The sequence below is a fragment of the Nelumbo nucifera genome, chromosome 7, assembly GCF_055504915.1.
Source record: "Nelumbo nucifera cultivar China Antique chromosome 7, China Antique-T2T, whole genome shotgun sequence".
NCBI lineage: Eukaryota > Viridiplantae > Streptophyta > Magnoliopsida > Proteales > Nelumbonaceae > Nelumbo > Nelumbo nucifera.
Genome location: NC_142655.1, coordinates 3,463,559 through 3,488,346, shown reverse-complemented (window position 1 = coordinate 3,488,346; position 24,788 = coordinate 3,463,559). Strand labels below are relative to the sequence as shown.

Genomic DNA, 24,788 nt, shown 5'->3' with positions numbered 1-24,788 from the left:
ACAGATGGCAGATTGAGAGTGTTCCCCAATGTGCAGTGTATATGGTTTTGTTCTCTAAATAAAACCCTGCCACGTCAGCAAACAATGTATTATTTTTGCTGGCGTGGCACTTGTTTTTGTTTTTAGAATATACAGATTGGTTCTAGAATTGAAATTATTTTGTTGTTTCTGGTTTTAGCAGAGTGTTTTTTTTTGTTTTTTTAGCTATCATTGGTTCGTCCATATAATTTTCAGCTTTAGTGGACTGGATTTGGTCTATTTTTAAACAGATTTCGAGGGCCCGGCTTGGATATGGCCTGGGCTTCATCTTTCGGCGGGTGGACCTGGCCCATTCTAAGGTTCTGCCTTATTGGCCCATTGCTCTTATGGAACTCAGATCCGACAAAGACCAAAGTACCAGACCCTAAACCCTTACCACTTGGAATTCAAGTTCGAACTTCGAAGTGTTTTCTCCATGCTCCCCGACGACGCAGGACAAATCGCCGGCGAGCAAGCCGGGTAACTCTCTCTCCTCCCTCACTGTTTGGGGGCTTGACGTTATTGCAGTTAAATTCCCAGACGGAAATGATGTATATGCCTATCTGTTAAGTTATTTATTAGCTTCTGTCATGTAAACTCTGAGGATGGACATTTTGTTATCTGTGGTTGTGAATTCAGTGTTGGCCACCACGTCATGTTGGACGAAAGTAAATTCGATTTGCATCTCCAGTTGTGGGCACTTCGAATTCCTCGCGAACTTTGCAAGACAGTCAGTCGCATGCTTAATGGGTATTTCATGTCTTCTGCGTCATTGAAATATGCTACTGCACACTTTTTCTTTTTCAACAAGTTCCAAATGTGAACAATTTGGTTCGGATGCAGATTTCTTTGCTTTGGTAGCTGGAATTAGAAGTAGCATTACGTTGAATTTGCATTTAATGTTTAGATTTATCTTCATCCACCTCGATGTTCTCCTCTAGGAATCAATGTTATAGATAAACTGATATTCTCTTGTCCTCATGGGCTTATCAATGTCTTTTCGGTTGGTAATAATGTCGTTATAAATGAATGCTCTGTTATTATAGTTGCTTATGTAGAGCAATGGTTAAAAAGAAAATCCTTTTACCACTATCAACTCTTTATCTTTTATTTATTTATTTATTTTTGATAAGTAACTCTTTTATCTTTTATTGCGGAAGGGGCTATACCGGGTAAAGGGATAACGGATAAATATATGCAATCATGAACTCAGGCAGCTCATGTTTTGATCCTAGTAAATGTAGTGTCTGAAGTTTTATTACAAAAGATCAAGGGGTTTATGATTGTGCCAATGGAGAGCAGTCCTTTTCTCCCCTCCTATTCATATGTGTAACGAAAGCTCTAAGTCGACTCACCAACAAGGCAGCAGCTGTCCTTGTTTAAGTATTTTTAGCATATATTATACATAGACAAACTATTTTTAGCATAATATGGTTGTATCCGTATAGTGTCTCTTACATGACATATTTGGTTAATTTATCTTGGTTAAATCCTTCACTCCTTATCAATATTGTTATTCCCACATACTTTTTTAAGTATCCTTTTGCTGACTTTTTTAGGAATTATTTGGATGTGTTTTCACCCATCACAAACAAACAAGACATTGTAAATTTATGAGTGCAAAACCAAACCAGGTTTTCATCCTTCTATTTGAACTAATTTGCATTCACTTTTTGCACAATCACCAAATGCACCCTGCGGACTGCCATGTGAATACAATCTGTAGTCTGTTTTTACACAGTCAAAGGTGCATTCCTATTGGAAATTTAACAATAGATCCCACTAATAGCTATGATTTAAAAGGTTTGCCTAGGCACACAGACAAGGCACATTGTAGGCTATGCGCCTCGCCTAGGTCCTAGGCACAGCACTTTCACAAGGTGTGCCCCTGGTGCACGTTGCGATTCAGCCCAGGTGCTAATTTGTGCATAGACTCTGATATGGACTTGTTTGGGCTTGCCTTGGGGGGGGGTTGGTACAAAGGTTGCTTGTAGAATCAGGAATGCATGATGTTTAACAGCACAATAGCTATTTGAAGTAATGCAATTGGGGAAAAAAATAAAGAGATTGAGAGTTTTGCATGCTTGAGTATGTTTTATATGTTATGTTTATGTATTTTAATTTGAGATAATAGGTTTATTTTTAAACATTTATTTTAAAATTTAAGTTTATATTTTTAATTAACACTATGTTTAACATTTTTTTTTTGCATTTTTTGATTTTTTTTTAGTTCTTTTTGCATTTTTGCACCTTGCTTTGAAAAGGTGCCTCACGCCTCGGGCACAAAATGCCCCTTGTGCTATTAAAACACTGTGTCCAATAGGTAACCAGAAGGTCTCAATGTGGAAATAAAAAGCTTAATTCTGCTGGACTTTTAACTTTTCCTTGCTCTTATAGCACATATATTTTGGTAGAGCATTACAAAAACTAGTTTCTAGCCTGCATATTGTCAATTGTAGCTTATGACTTTGTGGGGTATATGACCTGGCTATTTACAGTTGGAATCTTAGTTTCAATCTTTTTACAAAGTTTGGATCTTTACAATATTCTCCACTAGCATGTCTTAAATGTTCTTTCCCTGTGACTTCTACCCATTCACTTAATTATGAAATTTATGGGACTTTTCTTTTGCAGATATTTGCTTGATAAGCCCCGTGTCAAACCCATCACTGAAGATCCATCATGTGAAAAAAACCGTTATATGATATTATCTGAAAAAATTCAAAATCCTGGTAAGAGAGTAGTAAGATATATACATAGAGATATAGAATAATTGGTGCTTGCAGTAAATATATGATTATTGTAGAAGAAAAAAAACCCAGCTATTAATAGTTCATGCTTAAATTTGCTTTTGCTTATTTTCTCAATTGATTACAGTGAGAGGCAATGGTCTGTTGCTGGGCTAAGTTGGTTTTAAACTGGGCTTTGTTAGTTTGGGCAATTTACTGTGTGGTTTTCCCTGATTATGCTTCATTCTGCATTGGTGTTCAACTCGGTAAAAGATCTTTGGGATTGCTTGTTGATATCCATTTTCTGAATGATTTTTCTCTATTAACCTCTCTTGTATGGCCACCGTATCTTTCCCCTTTGCTTATTGGGGGAGAAAAATGAGTCCATCTAGGACTAAAAAGAGCAAAAAAGTGTTCCCATGTTTATATAAGGATGAGAGATTAGTAAACTGGTAGTGGTTCTGCAACTACCTTACAAAGAAAACACATTTGCAGTGAGAGTGTCCAATGATGCCTTCTTTGATTTTTCTCACAAGTGTTAGGGGTTGCTTTATCATAGCTGAGGGCTGAGGTGGTTGAACTGAATGACTTATTGCTTTTTCCTTTTTTTTTGTTTTTGATTGGTAATTTTGAACTTTATTTGATATCGCAAAAGAATGATATATACAAAGGTGCAGGACATATTAGTAAGGCTAGCAGAGATGCCATCTAACCCCTTTTTGCTTGAGAATAAACTCAATTACACTCACCCCTTGCCTTGCAAACGTATCAGATACACCATTTGTTGCTCTGTGCATCCATGATCACATTCAAAATTCTGCCGCAAGTTTTGCTCAACTTGATCATAGACTGGATATGTTTTGATATTCAAACATTTCTGCTCTAGTATTTTGAGCACGTTGTGATATATAGAACCATCTCCTTCAGTCAAACTTGTTTTGGAATGTAGTAGGTTGTGGCAGAGTTGTGGTAAGTCCAATTTTATGCAAAGATTAGAGTTCTTGTCTAAGGGTGTTTGGATGCTTCTAGGTGCTTTGAAGTTTGAACAATGTTCTTTTCATTTTTGTTACTTTACATTTATACTTAGTTTCTCCTACTTAATCTATGAAGAACGGTAAGCTTTTATACTGTGGACTTGTGGCTGATGGCTTCATATTACAGTTTTTGCCCTAAAATATTTATATATAATATGCCTACATGTTTGAGTGCAGTTTGTTGTTCTTCTTGTTATGATTATTCGTTAATGGGGAATTTCTTTATATGAAACAGACTTATCTGACATTCCAGACCAAACACTTGATGGAGTGAAGAAATTATGCAAAATTGAAGTAGTTCCCTATTCATTGACTCTCGGATATTCCTATTGGGGTGCAGGTTGGTTGCCCTTTTCTTTTAAACAATATGAAGTTTCTTTATTTGTAGCCAAATTGTTCAATCAATGTTGAGGGTATTGACAGAATCAAAAGAAAAAAAGAGAATTTCTTTTTTGTTTTGTTTTTTTTTTTTCTTTCTGTTCCTGCAATTGCTCTCCCTCTCCCTCTCTCTCTCTCTCTCTCACACACACACACACACAGAAATAGAATAGGGGCTCCACCCCTTGTTTTTTTCCTCTTTTCCTTTCTCTTAAATTTTATTAGTTTAAAATTATAGCCTTCTTTAGTTACTTATCAAAAAAAATTATAGCCTTCTTTAGTTGTTTACAGCTTTAGATATGCAATTTCCCATTAAATACTTATAATATTATAGTGTTATGTTTGGAATATTTAAATTAAAAATATAAAATTCTATTGTCTTTTAGATATGATGATTTGCCATGCATTGAAAGAAACAATTAATGTTATCAGTAAAGAACAATTAATGTGTGTGTATGTCTTCCAGGTATGCTTTTTGCTTGTTTATTGATTAAAGCGAGAAACTTAAGTAAAGCCAAATAAAATAATAGAATACAGTGTAGTATGCCAAAATCACTGTTTTAAAATGCTAATTTGTGACAAAAGTCTCAAGAATGCCCTTTTTAATAAAGGAATAACCACATAAAACATAGTGGTACACAGATCCAATAATGGGTTTGTAGATGCAATGGAAAAACAAGGGGTAGATAGAGAAAGCTTTTTTTTTTCATTAATAGAAAAAAAAAAGAAACAGGGTACATGAGAAGATTTACAACTGAAAACTCTCCAGAGAGATTACAAGGGCAGGAAGCAATCACTAAACAAAGAATCCCTATGGACCCCAGATTTGGCTAAACCATCAGCCAAAGAGTTAAGTTGTCTAGGGATCTACCTAGTCTTTATAGTCATCTAGGCCATAATGTCTCTTGCCTCATCCAGAAAGTGTACTAGTCTCCAGGGGCCACTGTCCTTCTCCTCTAACCATTTAATGGTGTCTGCAGAGTCTCCTTCAATGGTTAGGAGAGAGCCCCAAACCTTTTGCAACTCAGAGTCCTGTTAAGACAGCCAGAGTCTCAGCTTTTGAGGAGACTGCAATCCCTATTGTGTACTAAAGGCCCAGTAAATATTTCCGTCTTCCTCCTTGATCACACCTCCAATCCCAACCTCCCCTGAATTTCCCATAGCACTTCTATTGAAGCTTAAATTTGTCCCCACTGCCTCAGTTCCTCCCTAACTGGGGGAACCTGAAGAGTGTTTAGAGTCAAGGGAGAGGAGTGTAAAGTTTCCACTAAGTTCCTCTGTAAGTTTGAAGGAGTGAAGCCTTTGAAAACCTCTGTGCTCGTTACCCATGTATTGCACAAAAATGTTTTGTAGGAAATAAGGTCTTCAGTGATTGTTGCCTTGTTTTCAAAAAATTCACTTGTTTCTTTCTTCCCACACCCCCCCATAGTACTGCATGAGTCAGCGTGCTCCAATAGGCTTTCCCTTTCTTGTTTTGGGGTAGATAGAGAAAACTTGTTTTGGGGTTTGCTGGGTACCATGTGATGTTAGAATGAAAAAAGAAAAAGGGATAAAAGTGGGCAGGGTGATTGGCCATAACCAGGCCAGGCCAAGTACAGTTGTACATAATCTATTCTTTTCACGTCATCATCATCCAGGCCTTATCCCAACTATATGGGGTGGGCTACATGAATTCTGTTTCGCCAGTCCGTTCTGATTAAAAAAAATTGTTCATCCATTACCAATAAAAAGACAAAAAACTTGTTTCTTTAGAGGTTAAGATTTCATATTCCTCATGCTTAGCTAAAAAAGGATTCCTTATTCCTTATGAATTAGGACTGGGTCATGAGATTCTACCCCTTCTCTCTCTCTCTCTCTTTCTCTAAATTCTTCTTCCCTGTTAAATCACCGCTAGAAGGGCCAAAATTTTAATATCAATTGTATACCTCCCTTCCATGAAAGGACCATGTCCACCAACAACTTTCAATGTTCAATCTGTCCAGCTCTAATATATTAGTAAACAGAAGCTTTGCATGTCTGTAACCTTTATAATTTCTATTGAGATCTGCAAAAGCTATTTTTTAGTGAATTTCTAATTTTTTGGGTAAGCTATTGAATTTCTATCGAGTTTTGAATCTTTTGATCAGTTTTGAGATTTGATCAAGTTATTGCTTGAGACTAATTTGCAATTTGCTCTATTACGTTGCTTATTAACAATCCTTTAACTCATCGTTTTCTTCTTTTTGGGTTTCTAGACCATGTTTTGAAGCAGATATTGCCCCCTGGAGTGGAGGCTCCTTCATCTTTTGAAACAATAGTTAAGTAGTCTTATTTGTATTATCCCCTAAAATTTGTAATCTGATTTTTCTTATTATTTTATTGGCTGCACTTTTTCTCTTTGACTTTAGCTTGTAGAAGATCTGTTTGTATTATTTCAGCTTCTGGGGCGTTTTTTTTAAGTACTGAACCAACATGTTTTTTGTTCATTCAGGCCATATTGCTCATCTGAATATCACCGGCGAACTGCTCCCTTACAAGGATGTTATTGCAAAAGTTATTTATGATGTATGTCTGATGTTACATAAGACATTAATGTTTCCCTTTGCATCTTAAAGTAGATTTGGTCTATAGACACACAAACATGTACTGCTATTTGAAAATAAAATCACAATGTATAGGACTTTTTCTTTGAGTTAAATTCTTACTTCTTTTGTGTGCAAAGTTTGCATTAAAGTGATCAAATGTTCCTATTATACTTAATTAGTAGGTTAAATAAAAGGAAACTAATACTATTTTTCCTTGAGCCAAAAAAAAAGAAAAAATCTAACAGACTTTTATTAGATTTCAATGGTTGGGAGAAGTAGGAAAACGAATATTTTAAAAGGTGGATATGTGAAGCAAGGTATTGGAACTTCAGGTATTTGAGGAGCAATCCTTAACGCATGGGGTTTATACCCCATGAGATCTTATTTTTAAGGAAAAATAAATTTGAATGAGAAAAGTATATTCATTTTAAATTCTATTTTTTTTGGATAAGCAATAGAGCAAAGATATTTATTTATGGTATAATTACAAGAGCTTGTATCTAGAGCCTACCATCAGTTGCTTAAATTTATCCTTGGTGTTCTTTCTTCTGAGGAAGCCCTTTTTAATTTCCTAATTTATTTCCTGTACTTCTTTTGGCAGAAAAACCAACCAAGAATCAAAACTGTTGTAAATAAAGTTGGAACAATTACCAATGAGTTTCGTGTGCCAAAATTTGAAATTCTGGCAGGAAAAGATGATATGGTTACAGAAGTGAAGCAGTACGGAGCAACATTCAAGCTTGATTATGGCTTAGTGTACTGGAACTCAAGACTGGAACATGAACATATGAGATTGGTTTCTCAGTTCCGGGAAGGAGATATAATTTGTGACATGTTTGCTGGCATTGGCCCTTTTGCGATTCCAGCAGCACAGAAAGGATGTACAGTGTATGCAAATGACTTAAACCCAGATAGTGTTTGCTATTTGAAGATAAACGCAGAGATCAACAAGATTGAGGATCATGTTTGTGTTTACAATATGGATGCAAGAGCGTTCATATCTCAGTTAATGACAGTTCCAGGTTGTGAGGCTGAACCAGAATCCAAGCTTCTCACACTCAGAACTTGTGAAGGATATGGCTTAAAAGCTGACAATGAGGCAGACTCTGAAAATAGACGGCCAACAGGTGCTTTTTGTTTTTGTTGGCAATAGCAGATTACCAGTAGTAAACAAAACCCATTACTTGTCCCATTTTGATCAGTATATATCCACATAAAAAAAAGAAGTACAACTACAAGCCCATTGCTTGAATTTATCCTGGTAGACATCAGCCTACATCTATATCCAAAAAAATAAGAAGTCTAACTACAAGCTCATTGTCTGAATCAATCCTTATAGACATCAGCCCCAATGCAAGTCAGTTCTCTGAACTCCTGTAGAGAAAGTGTGTGTCCATGAGTTGGCTAATCTATTAATCCACCAGAATGAGGAGTTCACTCTATAAGTCAGAGACCTAGTGGTCTGGCCTCCCTAATATAGTGTTGCAAGTTCCATGACCCCTCAAAACCCTCATCCAACCAATCATTATTGGTGAGTCACCCTCAATCTCCACTAAGGTGAATAAAGAGAGAATCATCTATAGTATCTGAAGAAGAGCCAGAATCTCTTCTCTGATAGTCTCCTGAACCAACTGGTCGAGAGTATAGCACATCTCTCTCTCTCTCTCTCTCTCTCATAGTCTCCTGACTCTCAAATGCACCACCTACTCCTGAAGGGCCTGGATTTCCAGGAGGAACAGCTATCCACTTTCAGCATGACTATTCCATGGGGGACCCATACCTCTCTGTAATCAGTCTATGGGTTGATGACCGGGCACATGAGACTAACCTTGTGCACTATCATCAACCAATAGATCACTAAACTACTCCTAAGTATGGAACCAATGAACTGCATGGTAAGTTGGTAACAAGATCAAATCAGTACTTCCAGCTGATTCTTTTTACTGGAGAAGACTAGCATTCCCCTCCTATATATGGTTTATCCTGCAACACCTCAAATGATCTTCCTCATAGAGGAATAGGAGAAGGATGTCTCAGGAGCCGATCTATTGGCTTAACTGAATGACTTATTGCTTTATTATTTAGTATATAAATTTTTAAGGAGGTTATGAGCGAGAGCCTCTGGATCTCATCTAGTGACTGAAGTCAATAGTTAATATGTATATCAGAATATTTGTTTCCTTCACTGAATATTGCTTGCTGACTTGTGTATCTCTTGCAGTTCAGATGCAAGAAGTGCTCTTACATGGCTCAAAAGATGAGGGTATTGAAAGTTCATGTTTGACTATTGACACTGCAAATGTTGCTGGTAAAAGACATGCGGAAATTTGTGAGGAAGGTAACTTAAGCAATAGTTGAATTAATTACATGGTAATGCATCCTGCCACTTATAGTTTTCCAAGGTGCAGCTGACATAACTAGGCTGCATGGCCTAGGCAATAGAAAAAAATGCTGGTAACAAATAACCTAAGATAACAATTAATAGCACAAAATCACATAATATGTATAGCAATGTTTTAAAATGCAGAGGTGTGTCATGAGTTGTTCCACTACCTGGAGGCATGAGGTGTAGTTCAGAACGAAAGAGGCGTAAGCTTCCTGAGCACAAGAAAACCAAATTGGGCTGCATTAAAAAGGTGTTGGAGGGTCTCGGGGCAGATCCCCTGGCCCAAGCTTTCTTTCCCTTTTTTTTTGATAAGTAAAATTTTCTTTCCCTCCCCTTCCTTTTCTCGTCTTTTCACTTTTTCTTCCTTCTTTCTTTCTTTCTTTTTGTATGAAACGTGCATGAGGTGTACGACTCATGCAAAAGGCATTTGAGGCCTACACCTCATGCACCTGAGACGCACACCTCAGAAGCATCAACACCTTTGGCATGCACCTCAGGGCATTTTGGGGGGCGCCTTTCCTGGAGGTGCGCCTCCAGTTGTAAGGCTCCCACACCTTTTAAGATGTGTGTGTGTGTGTGTGTGTGTCTACACACAGACAATAACTTATTTAATGTCCTAATATTTAAATTATTAAGAAATAAGAACTGAATGCTAAATAAAAAAACAGTATCATAACTTTTCTTTTGATCAATGGGGGGAGAAACAGTTATATAAAAAATAAATAAATAAGAGGCAAGATATTAAAAACACAATATCCATATGGAACCTGGGGAGATCAACTATGGATTGAGACTCATACACTCCATGGGCTTCTCATATTTTTTTTTTTATCAGTATCCATGGGCTTCTCATGTTTTAAGGGCTTGCCTGGCCAGCGAGGTGCATTTGAGGCATTTACCTTGCTTTGAACCCAAGTGCAGTCCTCTTTCAAAAGTTGCGGGCCTGGTGTGCCCTGTGCCGCAGCCCAGATGCAAACCTTTTTTAAATATGCATTTTTGGTTTTTATTTTTGTAGATTTTTATGTGTTTTGCGGTTTTGCCCATTTGTAATGGTTTATCAACTTTTAGATTATCTTCTATTGCTATTTGTACTCTACACTAGTAATGGTCTATTAGCTTTTAGAATAAAAAAAGACCTTTCAAATACCTGAAGCCCTAGTTCTTACAAACAGGTCTCAAATGGTAAAAATTTCACTAAAGAGGCAACAACAGTACAACTAATATCTCATCTGTAATCCAGAAATAGAACTGCGACTAGAAAACCAACTCCTTTATATAAATGGGCCAATCATTTGAGTCAGAGGTGCTGCCCCAAACCACCGCACAGACTTGTTTGGGCTTGCCTCAAGGAGCATTCGTTGATTATCAACTTGGTCCTGTGCATTGACTAGTAGAAGCTGGTAATTGTGTAAGTGCTTGGAGTCTGGAATCACCTAGCTAAGTAGCTATATCCTAGATTACCATAGTTTATGTACCTAAGATACAATGTTGACATGATGTTCTTTGATGTTAGGCATCATACATGATAAGCTAAAGCTATGCAAACATTCTGAATTTGCTGTAAGTTGTGGATATAATTACTTGATTGACAGAGTTGTTTTTATTCCATGTATTTTCCTATGCAGAAAATAGAAGTGTGGATGGTGCTGGTGTTCCTGCAGGCAGTGGGAGAAAGGGCAACATGAAAAAGAGGATGAAAGGCCCTGTGTTTTCCAATATGAAGACTTGGGAGCATGTTGATCATGTGATTATGAATCTACCTGCTTCTGCCTTACAATTTCTTGGTAGGTACATGCCCTCTGTTTGTTGTCCCTCTGGCACATAATTTATTATATGGAATTGGCAGGGGGGGGAATTATTGTCTTACAAGAATTGTATCTTGTGCAATATATCTCACTAATTCTTCCTAAGGAACAGAATCTTACAATAGTTCTCTTCATTTGTCCAAGTACCTAATTTCCATTGATAAGATAGTTATTTCTATCTACAATTGCCACTTGGTGTGTATGGATCTAACTATTTTGCTGTTCAAAATAACAGTTTCAGTAAAGTTATTTTCATGTTACCATGTTGATTTCCTTGTTTTGCTCAAGTTCTAGGAAGCCTATGTGGTTCTATTCTATTTTGTTGCTATTGTGATTTGTTGTTATAATCCTTCTTACAGATGCTTTTAAGGGCCTTATCCAGAGAAGATACTGGAAAGGACCTTTACCTTGGATTCATTGCTATTGCTTCATGAGATCAACTGAAACAGAAGAATCAATACTTTCTGTAAGTTACTTTCTTCAGATGTTTGTACCTCTCTCTCAGCACATGCACAGACATTAAAAGTTTTGCAACAAAATGTCTTGAACTGTTACCAATCACAAACAGTCACACAGACGACATCAAATACATATTCATTAATTTTTAGTATATGACATGTCCAAAATGTAAGGCTTTTCTAGGCATTTGGAAAATTTTTGAGGATGAAATTTCCTCTATTAACAGAGTGTAGTGAGATCAAGCCATAGTCTCTTTAGGGAGTTCTACCATCTTGCGAAGTGGGACATTTCTGGGTTGTTTGGATTTCACCATACGAATTGATTGGCAAATCCATTCTCACCCTATTCCCCTAACACACAGACGCCCACATGTAAGGCTCCCTAGAGGGCCTAGACAGGCTTACCTGCCACATGGAGGAATCTTGTGGGTAATCCAGGCAGTCCTTCAATTTGAGACCTTCTAGATTGGCTTAGTGTTCAATCCTGCAGTCTATCTCAGCTCTATGCCCCACTGTTTATTGAAGTCTGTGCAACTTATATTGATCACCAAGCTTTCGATTTTTTCTTTTTACAACTTCCCATAAAGAAGAGCTTGTCCTAAACATGTAGCAAGGCCATTTAGGGTTTTTGGCCAAAATTGATTCCACGAAAATAGGGCAGGGGGAGAAAAACAATCAATTGTTTTAAACTATGTTACCCAGATATGGCAAGGACATGGTTGGATACAGTACCAGAATGAAATTTGCACTAAAAATTGAAGTATCTAACACAATATGTCACCCTTGACAGTTCTTACAGTCAATATTTCTACACATTTCCTTAAGTTCAAGTGATAACGAAGGAAGCAAGTACTAGGGCTGTCTTTTCTGGCACATGCTTTTCATTCTTCCAAACTTTTGCTAATATTTGTTTATCTTCTGATGGATAGTAGATTATACATAAAAGAAAAAGGTATATATAACAGTGAATACAAACAGAAATAAGGGAAAACAAAAAGATCATTAATTAACACCTGTCTCCTAGAGACAAAACTCTTGAATATCTCTTCACAGAGGGTACACTATAAGAAAACGTACTTGAACAAAAAGCAAAAAAAAAAAGGTGGCTCAAAACTAGGGGTGATCATTCTTAGCCCAGCCTGGCCTGGCCCTCAATATATTATTTATATATATTAAATATATACTTGTGTATGTTTTATATTCTAATTATATTATATTATGTATAATAAATATTATAACATAAAACATATTTTATATATTATGTAATATTTTATAACATGTAGATTATATCATATATTTTACATAAAATATATGCCATATAATATAAAATAGTATATATATATATAAAATTAGTGGCCTTAGGTCCAAAGCGCAGCCCGGGCCCAGGCTATAATCCTTACAATAGCTCCATTTCCCTCATACTACCAAAAACAAGATGTGCCTCCACATGATGACATGCTCCTTACCAAATAAGCAAATTGAACCACACCACCAAAAACCAAGCAACACCCTGCTACCCTACCTAGCAAGCATTTGGGAATAGAACCATTCCCCTTTGGCGGTCTTTCTTCATCTTACAGAGTTTGTGCTTGAGGATTGATTTCAAGTGCTCCTTTTAAAGAAGACATGTTATGGGCATTTGGTATTTTCTGTTTTTCCTTCAATTGGTGCTTTGCATAAAGTGGAAGAGACACCAAAAAGTTGGCTTTCCCATCTTCTCCAGATGAAAAAGGATGACTTTAATTTGGTGATAATTGATTAATCAGGCAATATATTGGATGTCAGTCAATCCTTTTTTGTTCACTAAACCTTTTGCTAGGAAACTTGTTTGCAGCTCACCAGGCAACTAATTGGATCAAACAACCTACACTATGATGGGTTCCATCTATTTGGCAGTGCCTTTGACTTTATTTTCGTCTTCTTGATTTCTACTTATAAAAGAACTCTTCTTTTCTTTCATTTGTTTTTGTTGCTTATTTTAGTTGTCTTTCCAACCCTTATGCAGGAGGCAGAGTCCAACTTAAGTGCCAGGATACAAGACCCTATATTCCACAGGGTTCGGGACGTTGCTCCAAACAAGGTATGAATTTATATGAATCATTTTGCATGCTTGATCTTAAAATCATAAGCATCTTCTGATTGTTCGGTTTGTTGATTTATATTGATGTTTTAGGTGATGTATTGCTTAAGCTTTAGGCTTCCTGATGAGGCCTGTTTCAATGAAGTTGTCACCGATGTTACCCTCCAATCTTCCCAAGGGGAGTTTCAAATCCTATGAGTAGAGTCAATCCTGTTGCTTTATGTATCAACCTCAAGGTTGGAAACTGATTCTTCTTTTTCCCCTAATAAATTGATCCTAGATTAGCTAAGTAAAAGTAGGAAACATACAGATAAAAATGAAAATGCTGAATTCAGGAATATAATTTCATGCAGATCTCTAACAAAATGTGTTTCTTTTTACTTTTCTTCTTGACAGTAATTTGTTTGATGCCAATCTCAATTTCATATGTGCTTTTGACAAAGCTGGCTCCTCAAGTCAGGTTACTTGTAAATGCCTAATATGGCAATGCCAAACCAACATTAATATGTTCTGTCTTTGGTCTGTAACATTGAGCACCCATGGAGCATTGTAATTCTATAGCATCGTAAATGAAGGGAAAAAGGAAGATCAAGAGTAAGGGCAGTGTGAAACTGTTTATGCTTGATTCCCCCAACATAGAGGATCTGCAGAAACCTTGATTCAGTTTAGGGTACAAATTTTAAGAGTTCAAATATTTTAATGTGGGTTCAAGGTTTTCAGAATTCAAACCTTGAGGATCTGCAAGAGTGTTGGGTAGCTAGTCCATGGATTTTCCCCTAGCGTTTCCTCAAATTTCTCCATTATGTTAATGACATCCCACACTTGGTTGGAAGCAAAATACAACTAAACAGATAAAAAAAGCATAGAAATGTAAGATTGGAATGTACACTGAAACGTTGAGATTTGAAACAGAGGTAGAAGGATGTTAAGCCTCATATGTTGGGCTTCAATCTGGGGTTTGAGTTTTGATACTAGCCTTGGAATGTTTAATTTGATGGTTAGTTAAGTCTGGTCGAGATTGGTTGGAGCATTTAATTCCTTCTCCATTCCCTCCTCCCCGCCCTTCCCTCTTCTCTTTTTAACCTCTTCAGTTTTCTAATTGGGGTTCTAGGATTTGGTTGTCTTGGTCAAGTGGACTGAGGGGATTATTTGTCGGAGTTGAAGGCGAGCTTATAAGGTCAATGGTTAATTCTAAAAATTAAGAAATATTCCAAATATGTTCCTGGATTGGAAGCTAATAAGAGTCCATACCATAGTTAATGTTATTTGGAATAACGAACAAGGTTTTATTGCCAGAATCTGATCCCAGACTACTTCAACCAGCGGGAGCATTCACCAATGAGCCTACACTCAACAGACACCCGTGAAGTGTCAAATTTTGGTGTTTGTTTGTTTGTTTTTTATTTATTATTTATTTTGGAATTTTGATTTTGTTATTCATTTGTAAGGGGATCTATCATCCCATTTGTTATATCTAGTTTTACAGCAGACCTTCAACATTAATATCATTAACTACTAATGCTTTGAAATTATTTTTCCTTAAAATAATGGAATTAAATTATAATTTTGTTAAAGATATAAAAAGAAGTGATAGAACAGGGGAGAAAACTTGAATATCGATGTTCATTGGAAAACTGAAATCTGCGCAAGCTAACGGTTAAAATTTTGTAATCCAATTGTTTCAGATTTTCAGTAACAAATGATAGAGTAGAAAAGTAATTAAAATTATGAAGGGCCTTTTTCAATTCTAGCTTTATTCTCATGGATTAACACTAAACACAAAAAAAAAAAAGACAAAACACAAAATTAAAAGTTTCTCCTTTGTCGTTTCTGATATGGTCTTAGACATTTCTAACAAAGTTCCCCTTAAAATCTTAAATCCATAATTTTATCATGTTTCGTTTGTTCCACGATTTCAACTATTAGCATTCATGAATCTCAAAGGGGTCTTAGACATTTCTAAGTAAGGAGGTACACGTACATCGCTGGTTTCCCTTTTATACTTGTGTAAGAGCACATAATACGTGAACTTGCACTTGCGACCGTGAGTGATCATTTCTGCCCTGCCCGGCCCAGAAATTCCAGACTAGGACTAAGCGTCGCATCAGCCCCACAAATTTCAGGGCCTGGGCCTGGGCCTGGGCCCATCATCACCCCATTTGAGTATTGGTATCTGTTGTTCGCAATTCGCAAGTGAAGGTTTAGGTTCGGGCGTTAAATGTCAATACCGCCAAAGTACAGGTACTTCATGTAATTTTACGTTCATTCATGTGATCATCTTTTTTGTCCCTATATGCTACACAAGACCGGGGGCGGGGGTGGGGTGGCGGGTAGCACGTCCCCATAATTCCAAGGAATATCAGTAAAATTGAGACTGTACCCTATAGGGACGAAAAGGCTTGATTGGCCAATCAGTCTGCCGCTTGATTAGCTTTCTGATAGACATGATTGTAAACCAAGTCTTCGTTTGTTCGATTCTTCAAATCCAAACACTCTTCAATGATGTTTCGAAGGTTTCAGGGGGGTTGATGAGTCGTTTCAGACAAGAAATCACGATCAAAGAGTTGCCTTCAATGATGATGGAATGGTTTGGAAGATTCATTGCCAAGTTGTGGGCCTCTCACACGGCCCAAGCTTTCGCCAAGTTGATTGTCATAGAACCTAAGTGGTAAGCCTTGTAATCTACCACCTCACCTATGAAGTTCCTAGCTATGGCTGCGACTGAGAACAATCCATTGTTTAGCTAGGACGTATCGAAGTTAATTTTGATAGTACAAATTTTTGGAGTTTGCCACACAACATATTTGCATGACTTATGAAAATCAATCCCATTGGTCTTCAAATTGGTTTCATAGTATTCTGAAAAGGTTGATAGAGCTCTTTCAATCACCATTTAAATAGGGGTTGGCGCATTATTAAAGGATTTTTGGTTTCTATTTTTCCAGATGTACCATAATAAGAATGCACACTTTTCTCTTTCATTGTTTCCTCCATTTGAAATTTTCTTACCAATTTTAAGCCACCAATCTTCCAATGAAAGATTAAATCCTGAAGGACCCTCCAAAAAGGGATTTATTGCATCCCAAATTTGTTTAACAACTGTACAATTTTTAAAAATATGATCCACATCGTCGTTATCTCCACAAAAACTACATTTTCCATCCACACTTAAATTTCTATTTTGCATAAGCAATTTTGTTGGTAGCTTTAATTAAGAAGGAATAGAGAAAAGTTTTCAATTTTGGTGGACAATTAACCTTCCAAACAGTCAAATTCCACTTTGGATTCAATTCTTCATGAATAAATAAGTTACATTTTAATTTATAAGTAGACTTAATTGAGAATTTTCCATCATATCTAAGTCTTCACACTAATTTATCTTTTTTTTTTATTTGAGGGGATAAAGATAGATTTTATTTCCCCCCCGAATATTCAAAGGAACCAAGCTACAAATTCTATTTTCAATCCATACACTCCTATTCTGATCAATAACCTCACTAAGAAGAAGATTATCATTTTCAATCCTATCAGGAGGAATAATTTGATCCAAGGAGGTATTGTCAACCCATGTATCTTTTCAAAACTTGATAGATTTGCCATTGTTTATTTCCCAACCTAACTCTTTTTTAAGGAGATCTCTCCCCTTAAGGATACTTCTCCAAGCCCATGATATATTTTTCTTTTCCTTCACATTCCAAAAGTCATCATTCTGAAGATACTTTATTTTAATAATTTTAATCCAAAGGTTATCACTGTTAATTAATATTTTCCAGCCCAACTTTGCTAAGTTGGCTTTATTAACCCAATAGAGGTTTTTTAGCCTCAAACCACCCCAACATTTTGGGGTATACACATTGTTCCAACCAATTAAATGAACCGATTTTTTTTTTCACTAGAATTTATCCATAAGAAATTCTTTTGGCTTTTATCAATTTCATCAATGATATTTTGGGAAAGCTTGAAAGAACTCACATAAATTGTGGCATTTAAAAGGGCCATTCTACCTCTCAAAGATAAATTGTTTTTTTTTTTTTTTTTTTTTTTTTTTTCTAGTGTACCGGTTTGTTATTAACCCTTTTCGTAAAATTCAAGAATGTGCTCTTTCAAACTCTACCGTATGGGGGCTCCCAAATAAATATCAGAGTTATTAACTAACTTCAAAAGGTGTGAAGGCGTTCGTGAGAATCAGAACTGAGTGTAGCTAACTTCGCAAATTAAATGACTCCAGTGAGCCTTTTTTAATAGGTTGACAGAGAGACAGACCAATCTTCTTCTGTTGAAAATTTTCCACCCGTCGAGGCGTCTATAAGCTCTTGTAAAGAACACGCGTCATTCATCTCTCTGTCTCCATTCTTCTTTCAAGGTTCTGAAAGAAGCATTGCAGATTCATAAAAGAGATCAGCGGGAGAAATAAAGATGGATTCCAAAGCTATCCCATTTCATTTTGTTCTGTTCATGGCATTGGTCTTGAATGTGGGAGGAGTTGGAGTGAACTGGGGGACAATGGCCACCCACCACCTCCCCCCTGAAATGGTTGTGGAGATGTTACGTGTAAATGGTTTCGACAAGGTGAAGTTGTTTGAAGCCCACGAAGGGATTCTCCGAGCTTTGATTGGGACTGATATCGAGGTTATGCTTGCTATTCCGAACAACATGTTGCAGGACATGGTTGATCCCGATTTGGCTGCCAATTGGATTGAAGAGAATGTGACCAGCTACCTCAATAATGGCGGAGTAAATATCAAGTCGAGTTCTCGATCCTTTAACCTTTCTAGCTTATTTCATTTCTTTCTTCGGAAAACTTCCATTGCCTGATGCCCATGCCATTTCTTTTTCCAATCTTGATTTTCTTCTCCTTTTTGCTTTTTGCTTTCTAATTTTTCATATTTGAGATGCTTTTCTGATTCAAATGGGTTTTTCAACTTGTTTGAAGAATTTTACTACTATCTTTTTCAATTCCTATCTTCTTTTGGGATTTCTGTTCAGAAAATATTTATTCAAGTGCTTCATATTCTATTTCTATGCCACTTGTGAGAAAAGAAAACCCGCCTGAGTTCTTATTTTGACTGTTCACAGTTCAGTTTCCTAATTTGCTGATCAATTTCAGCAGGTACGTTGCTGTGGGAAATGAACCCTTTCTTCGATCTTACAATGGCACCTTTCTGAAGGTTACACTGCCAGCCCTGCGGAACATCCAGCGAGCCCTGGATGATGCTGGCCTTGGGTCCCGAATCAAAGCAACAGTCCCCTTCAATGCCGATATCTACAATTCGCCGGCCTCAAATCCAGTCCCATCTGCTGGTGACTTCCGCAGGGAGATACGTGACATTGTGCTTGAAGTAGTCGAATTTCTCTACAATAACAATGCGCCCTTCACTGTAAACATTTACCCATTCCTCAGTCTTTACGGGGATCCCTACTTCCCTGTGGATTATGCATTCTTCGACGGCACAAAGAAGCCCATCAAGGATGGAGATGTTGCTTACACCAATGTGTTTGATGCGAACCTCGACACGCTCTTGTGGTCACTGAAGAGAGCTGGCTACCCCAGCATGCAGATAATGGTGGGAGAAGTTGGCTGGCCTACTGATGGTGACAAGCATGCTAACATTAAGAACGCAAAGAGGTTCAATCAGGGTCTCCTGCGACATGTGCTCAGTGGGAAAGGAACCCCAATGAAAAGAGGAAGGATTAATGTTTACTTGTTTAGCCTTCTTGATGAAAATGCCAAGAGTATTGCACCAGGCAACTTCGAGAGGCACTGGGGTATATTCGAGTTTGATGGGAAGCCCAAGTACGAGTTCGATCTGTCTGGCCATGAAGAAAACAAGGGACTCATTGGGGCAGAAAATGTGGAATACTTCCCTATGAGATGGTGTGTAATGAATCCCAACGCTGATGATCTCACAGAATTATCATCCAATTTCCAGTATGCTTGTAGCTTCTCCGATTGCACAGCTCTGGGATATGGGTCTTCATGCAACCACCTGGATGTCCGAGGGAATGCGTCGTATTCCTTTAATATGTTTTATCAATGGAACAACCAGAGGAATTGGGACTGTGATTTCTCTGGTCTAGCAGTGGTGACTGATGTGGATCCATCAGTTGGAGAATGTCGGTTTCCGATCATGATTGCATATGGTTTTTCAGTGTCCCTCCGGAGGGGAGTCATAGGAAATTTATTGATTGTAGTTTGGGAAGCTTTGATGTTGGTATTACTTGTATGAGAGATCAAAGGAAAGGGGATTAAAGAGACAAACTACGGTACACATTAAACATCAATACAAAAATAAGCTTCAATTCTGTCAAATAAATTCAATATTAGTATATCCATTATAAGCTGCACATATAATTATTCCCTCTATTAATAAATTGATTTATTTTCCCTACATCAGCCTAATTAATTTGCTCTGGTGCATATAACCATTCAATATGAGTTGCTTATAGATGGGTGCATCTCATCTTCTCTTGATGTGCTATTTGTAGCCAGCTTTTAGCCTACAGTATTGAGATTGATCTCAAGTGGTTTTTTGAACGGTCTGCACAGCATGGCATGTGCAGTTTGTACCCCTTGGTGAGCTAGCCATCCCAGTTTACTTCAAGATTTCTCTTGCTTTGAGCTTGGATCTGGGCATCTGGCCTCACTTCCGACTCTACTGCCGAGTCGGAAGTATTGAAGGCCTTGACAATGCTGATAATCTAATTTTGAAGGCCTTATGGATCAGATTTAGAAGGTTTTTTTGAATAAAAATAATCATCATCTAGTAAATATTCTAGATTTAATTTGAGCGCCCAAGAGTTTGTAGTGGACTTTGGCTTACCCTGAATAGATTGATTCTGGCTTATTTGGCAAATACCCATCTTGGATTAGTTGTCAAGATTGATCCATCCATCCACAATTAAACCTAACAACTCACCGTTTGGAATGATAGAGCCTACCAGGATATTGGCATGAAATATTACCAGAATCAAGGTAGCTGAAGCAGTGACAGTAAAGGAAAGCTATACTATGGAAAAAACACTACTAATCTATGGCTAGAAGGTGATTCCAAGTCTCCAAGATAGTGATCAACAGTTTGACAGGAAGATACAAGACGCCCATGGAAGACAATGAAAGCTATACATGTTTGTTGAGAAGACAATCGACGCACAGATTTGTTCAGCCAAAACTGGGCACAATGAAGACGGAACACTTGCTGTCTGTGGAAGGGCTACACCCAAATCATGCAGTCATAAATCACAATGAAAAGAAAAATTATAGGCTCACTTTGAACAATTTTTTTTTTGCCATAGATGGAAAAATATAGGAATTAGACAAATAACTTGCAATGTCCTTCCCAAGTTCCAACCCAAGCACCACCAAACCGGATTCCTTGTTCATGTGCGTTACCGTTGATCATCAATTACTATAAACAAATTAACATTTGAAATCGGTGAAGCAATCTTTCTTGGTAACCTTTCTCTGGCCTTCTGTTTCCATTTCGAGATGAATAGCCAACTTGTCCGGTCTAATTAATTATGAACTCTGAGGCTAAGAAAATGGAGACGGAAACCCCCCACTTTTTTATCGAGCATGTACAATGAACCTGCAGAGAGTTTGCATCGTAAAAGAATTAAACATATAAATGGGTCAATATAAGAGCAATACTAGAACAATGAGAAGGGAATGACTCAATCAAGAATGACTGGTCTCTTGAGTCATTTAAATAGAGAACCAGTTACAAGAGGATAATTATGTACAGAAAATAACAATTACAGAGTTAGAGTTTATCTAGGAAATTATCAGAGGATAAGCTACATGATAATGAGATAAGGTGATCGATTATCTAGGATAGCGATCCCAGTTACAAGTCTATCATAATTATTGAGATACTCTAACATCCCCCCTCAAGCTTAGCGGTCTCTTGGAGACGATATGCTTGGTTGTAAGGTCATGAAACCTTGTTGATGGCAGAGGTTTGGTAAGAATGTCTGCAATCTGATCATAGCTGGGATACTTTTTCCCATATAAAGTGAACATCCAATTCGATGTGCTTGGTGCGAGAATGGTGGACAGGATTGGAGGAGAGAAACTTGGCACTCAAATTGTCACACCAGATGACAGGTGGGTGAGGGAGCTTCAATCCAAGCTCCATGAGTAACATCTAGAGCCAAAGAATTTCAGCGGTAGTGGAGGCAAGACTACGGTATTCTGATTCTGTGCTGGAGCGAGAAACCGTGGATTGTTTACGGGAGCTCCACGAAATCAGATTACGACCCAGGTAAACACAAAAACCCCCTTGGGAGTGACGATCAACAGGGCAACTAGCCCAACCAGCATCAGAAAAGGCTTCGAGAACCAATTCTGGAGAAGTACGAAAAGTAATGACATGATCAACTGTGGACTTAAGATAACGGAGGATCCTCTTGACTGCACTCCAATGAACATCAGTGGGTTTTTTCATAAACTGGAAAACTTTGTTAACCGAGAAGTTGATGTTTGGCCGAGTAAGGGTAATATATTGTAGTGCCCCTACCACACTGCGATATTCGGTGGCATCTGGAAGAGGAGAACCATGAGTGACATCAAGTCTGGTAGATGCCGCCATAGGTGTATGAATTGGTTTAGCCTCATGCATCGTGGTCTTGACGAGAAGATCATGAATATATTTACATTGGGATAGGTGCACCCCATCTGAACTGCGATGCAGTTCCAAACCCAGGAAGTAATGAGCTTCCCCAAGATCTCAAAGAGCAAAAGTGGTAGAGAGGTGAGAAATGAGTTGAGTAAGAGCAGAATTAGAAGATCCAGTGATCAATAAGTCATCCACATATACAAGAAGAAATATGACATCTGTGCCAGTCCACCACATGAATAAAGAACTATCGGCTCGGGATTCCAGAAAACCAAGGTGAACCAAATGATCCCTTAATCAAGTAAACCAGGCCTGTGGGGCTGCTTTCAAACCATAAAGGGAACGTTTAAGACGACATACAAAATGTGGCCATGCTAGACCAACGAAACCCATGGGTTGTTTCACAAAAACTTCTTCACTGAGGTAGCCATGAAGGAAGGCATTGCTCACATCAAGTTGTCTAAGATTCCAGCCATAGTGAACTGCGAGAGATATTATTAACCGAATAGTAGTTGGTTTAACAACTGGACTAAAGGTCTCAGCAAAGTCAATACCGGCTCGTTGAGTAAACCCTTGAGCCACCAATCGCGCCTTATATCTTTCAATGGACTCATCTGGACATCTCTTAATCTTATAACCAGTTCTCCTTCTGCTAATTTGGCCAATAAGAAGAGAAACTTCAATCGCAATCAATCATCTTCTTATAAGCCTCGACAATTTAATAATGATGGTGGTTCTAACAATTCCAAGAACGCTACAGTGGTTTGCCAACTCTGTAGGTATCCTGGCCATACAATATCTACTTAATATCTACTTGTCGCCGTTATCTGGAACTCACTACCAATAAGAATACCAAGCAAACTCATACAACCTCATCTTCACGATCTGCTCGTGATGAAAATTGGTACCCTGATTCTGGACCAACCAATCATATGACTTCAGATCTTGGGAATTTCTCTCTTCACAATGAGTATCATGGAACAGATCATATCCTAGTCGGAAATGGTACAGGTCTAGACATATCTCATATTGGCTCTTATGTTTTGAATATTGATTCTGGGTCCATTGTTTTGAATAATATTCTCAGAGTTCTTAATATATCTAAGAACTTGCTCTCTATCAGCCAGTTTTGTAAGGATAACAATGCAACTTTTCTTTTTGGCACTACTGGCTTCTCTGTTAAGGACAAAGCGACCGGGAAAATTCTCCTCCAAGGGCCGCTTAAGGGAGGGCTCTATTAACTGAAGACAAATTGCACAACTAAAGCTCCATCGGCATTCATGGGTGAGGAAGTATCAATTTCTGTATGGCATCAGCGGCTAGGACATCCCAACAAGCGAGTAGTTGCCCACATCTTATCTCCATTTCATCTTCCAGTTTCAAATAAGGACATCTCTTTTTGTCCATCCTATCCACTAGGCAAGAGTCATACCTTGCTGTTTTCTAATAGTACTTTTGTTGCGAAGTATCCATTAGAACTTTTATTTTCTGATGTTTGGGGACCAACCCCTGTCTCTACAAGACATGGTTTTCGCTATTATTTGATTTTTGTTAATGCTTACAGCAAGTATATATGGATTTTTCCTATGATATCTAAAACTCAGGTTGTCTGTTTTTTTACTGTTTTTAAGAAGAGTGGAGGACAAGGAAAAGATCCGTCCACATAGCCATATAAACAATGCCCTCTGAGAGCTGGTGTAGTTTGAGAGTTCCAAAGCAGGAAGTTAGTACGGTCCAGTTTTACTAAAACTACATTCATAAAACTGGAAAGGGAGACCACTATAATGGTTCGAACATCTGTCGATCCAGGTTGCATCTGTCTCTGGACGACATGAGCAGTGGTGCTTGTCTCTGAAGCCATGACGTTTGTCAAATGGCTCTGATACCATATAAGAGCAATACTAGAACAATGAGAAGGGAATGACTCAGTCAAGAATGACTGATCTCTTGAGTCATTTAAATAGAAAACTGGTTACAAGAGGATAACCATATATAGAAGATAACAATTACAGAGTTTGTCTCGTGACATGCAACAAACAGGGAGAAATTATTGTACTCTCTCGGACATAATCGAGATTTTTAAGATGTATTTGAGCTTGTCTCGTGAAAAGCTCAATTAGGCTTATTTTTTATAAAAAGTTTGGCTCGTATTGGAACTTAATCTCAACCGAACTCAAAGGTATGAATTTTCGAGTCGAACAGAATTAGATATCAAGTCTCTAATTTAAATCTAACTTGAACCATCATAGTTTTTTTAACAACCGAGCTCAAATAGCCAGATATCTTGACTCCGCTTGAATCCACCTCTCCTCTATAATTTCCGTGGTTGGCTCAGGTTTCAAGCTTGATATCACAACTCAGAGGAGTATTATAAACCATTAAGATCCCAGCCCGCTGAGGTTGCTACTTTACTACATTTGGAAAGATTCTGCAGCTTATTCTGCAACTGGCAACATAAATTCTCTCATGCTTCTCTCCCGCTGTAGCAGGATTAACATCTCCATCTTCGCCTAACACCAGCGGAAATGACGAGGAGGCAATTCCTCGAGTTCCTTCTGAAGCTTCTTAACTTCTTCTTAATGCTACCGGTCTGGTAATACTGGTCTTTAGATTCTATCGTCTCATAATATGGAAGCAGGCTCCAGCCCATGTCCATCCAAAGAAAGCAAAATCGTATCTTGCTCGTCGACTGTTGCTCGCTGTTCATCAGTGCCACCGCTG

General features: G+C 37.8%; 2 protein-coding genes across 5 annotated transcripts; both read left to right on the top strand.

Annotated features, from left to right (window-relative positions):
• Window positions 1–366: 366 nt before the first annotated feature.
• Window positions 367–14,981, top strand: LOC104597535 (S-adenosyl-L-methionine-dependent methyltransferases superfamily protein). Of its 3 annotated transcripts, XM_010259132.3 has the most exons (13): window positions 367–498; window positions 658–768; window positions 2,653–2,750; window positions 4,017–4,121; window positions 6,394–6,456; window positions 6,630–6,703; window positions 7,325–7,850; window positions 8,945–9,061; window positions 10,735–10,893; window positions 11,274–11,380; window positions 13,378–13,452; window positions 13,546–13,688; window positions 13,849–14,981. In XM_010259132.3, the coding sequence occupies exons 1-12, from the start codon at window positions 455–457 to the stop codon at window positions 13,648–13,650; spliced, it is 1,584 nt and encodes a 527-aa protein (XP_010257434.1). In that variant the 5' UTR covers window positions 367–454; the 3' UTR covers window positions 13,651–13,688; window positions 13,849–14,981. The 3 variants fall into 3 exon arrangements, with proteins under 3 accessions (XP_010257434.1, XP_088747986.1, XP_010257432.1); XM_088891860.1 differs by lacking the exon at window positions 13,546–13,688 and having other exon boundaries at window positions 14,749–14,981; XM_010259130.3 differs by lacking the exon at window positions 13,849–14,981 and having other exon boundaries at window positions 13,546–13,818.
• A 2,742-nt stretch (window positions 14,982–17,723) lies between these two features.
• Window positions 17,724–19,841, top strand: LOC104597765 (O-Glycosyl hydrolases family 17 protein). 2 transcript variants are annotated; one of them, XM_010259489.3, is made up of 2 exons: window positions 17,724–18,197; window positions 18,563–19,841. In XM_010259489.3, the coding sequence occupies exons 1-2, from the start codon at window positions 17,869–17,871 to the stop codon at window positions 19,677–19,679; spliced, it is 1,446 nt and encodes a 481-aa protein (XP_010257791.1). In that variant the 5' UTR covers window positions 17,724–17,868; the 3' UTR covers window positions 19,680–19,841. The 2 variants fall into 2 exon arrangements, with proteins under 2 accessions (XP_010257791.1, XP_088747987.1); XM_088891861.1 differs by having other exon boundaries at window positions 18,560–19,841.
• The last annotated feature ends 4,947 nt before the right edge of the window (window positions 19,842–24,788 follow it).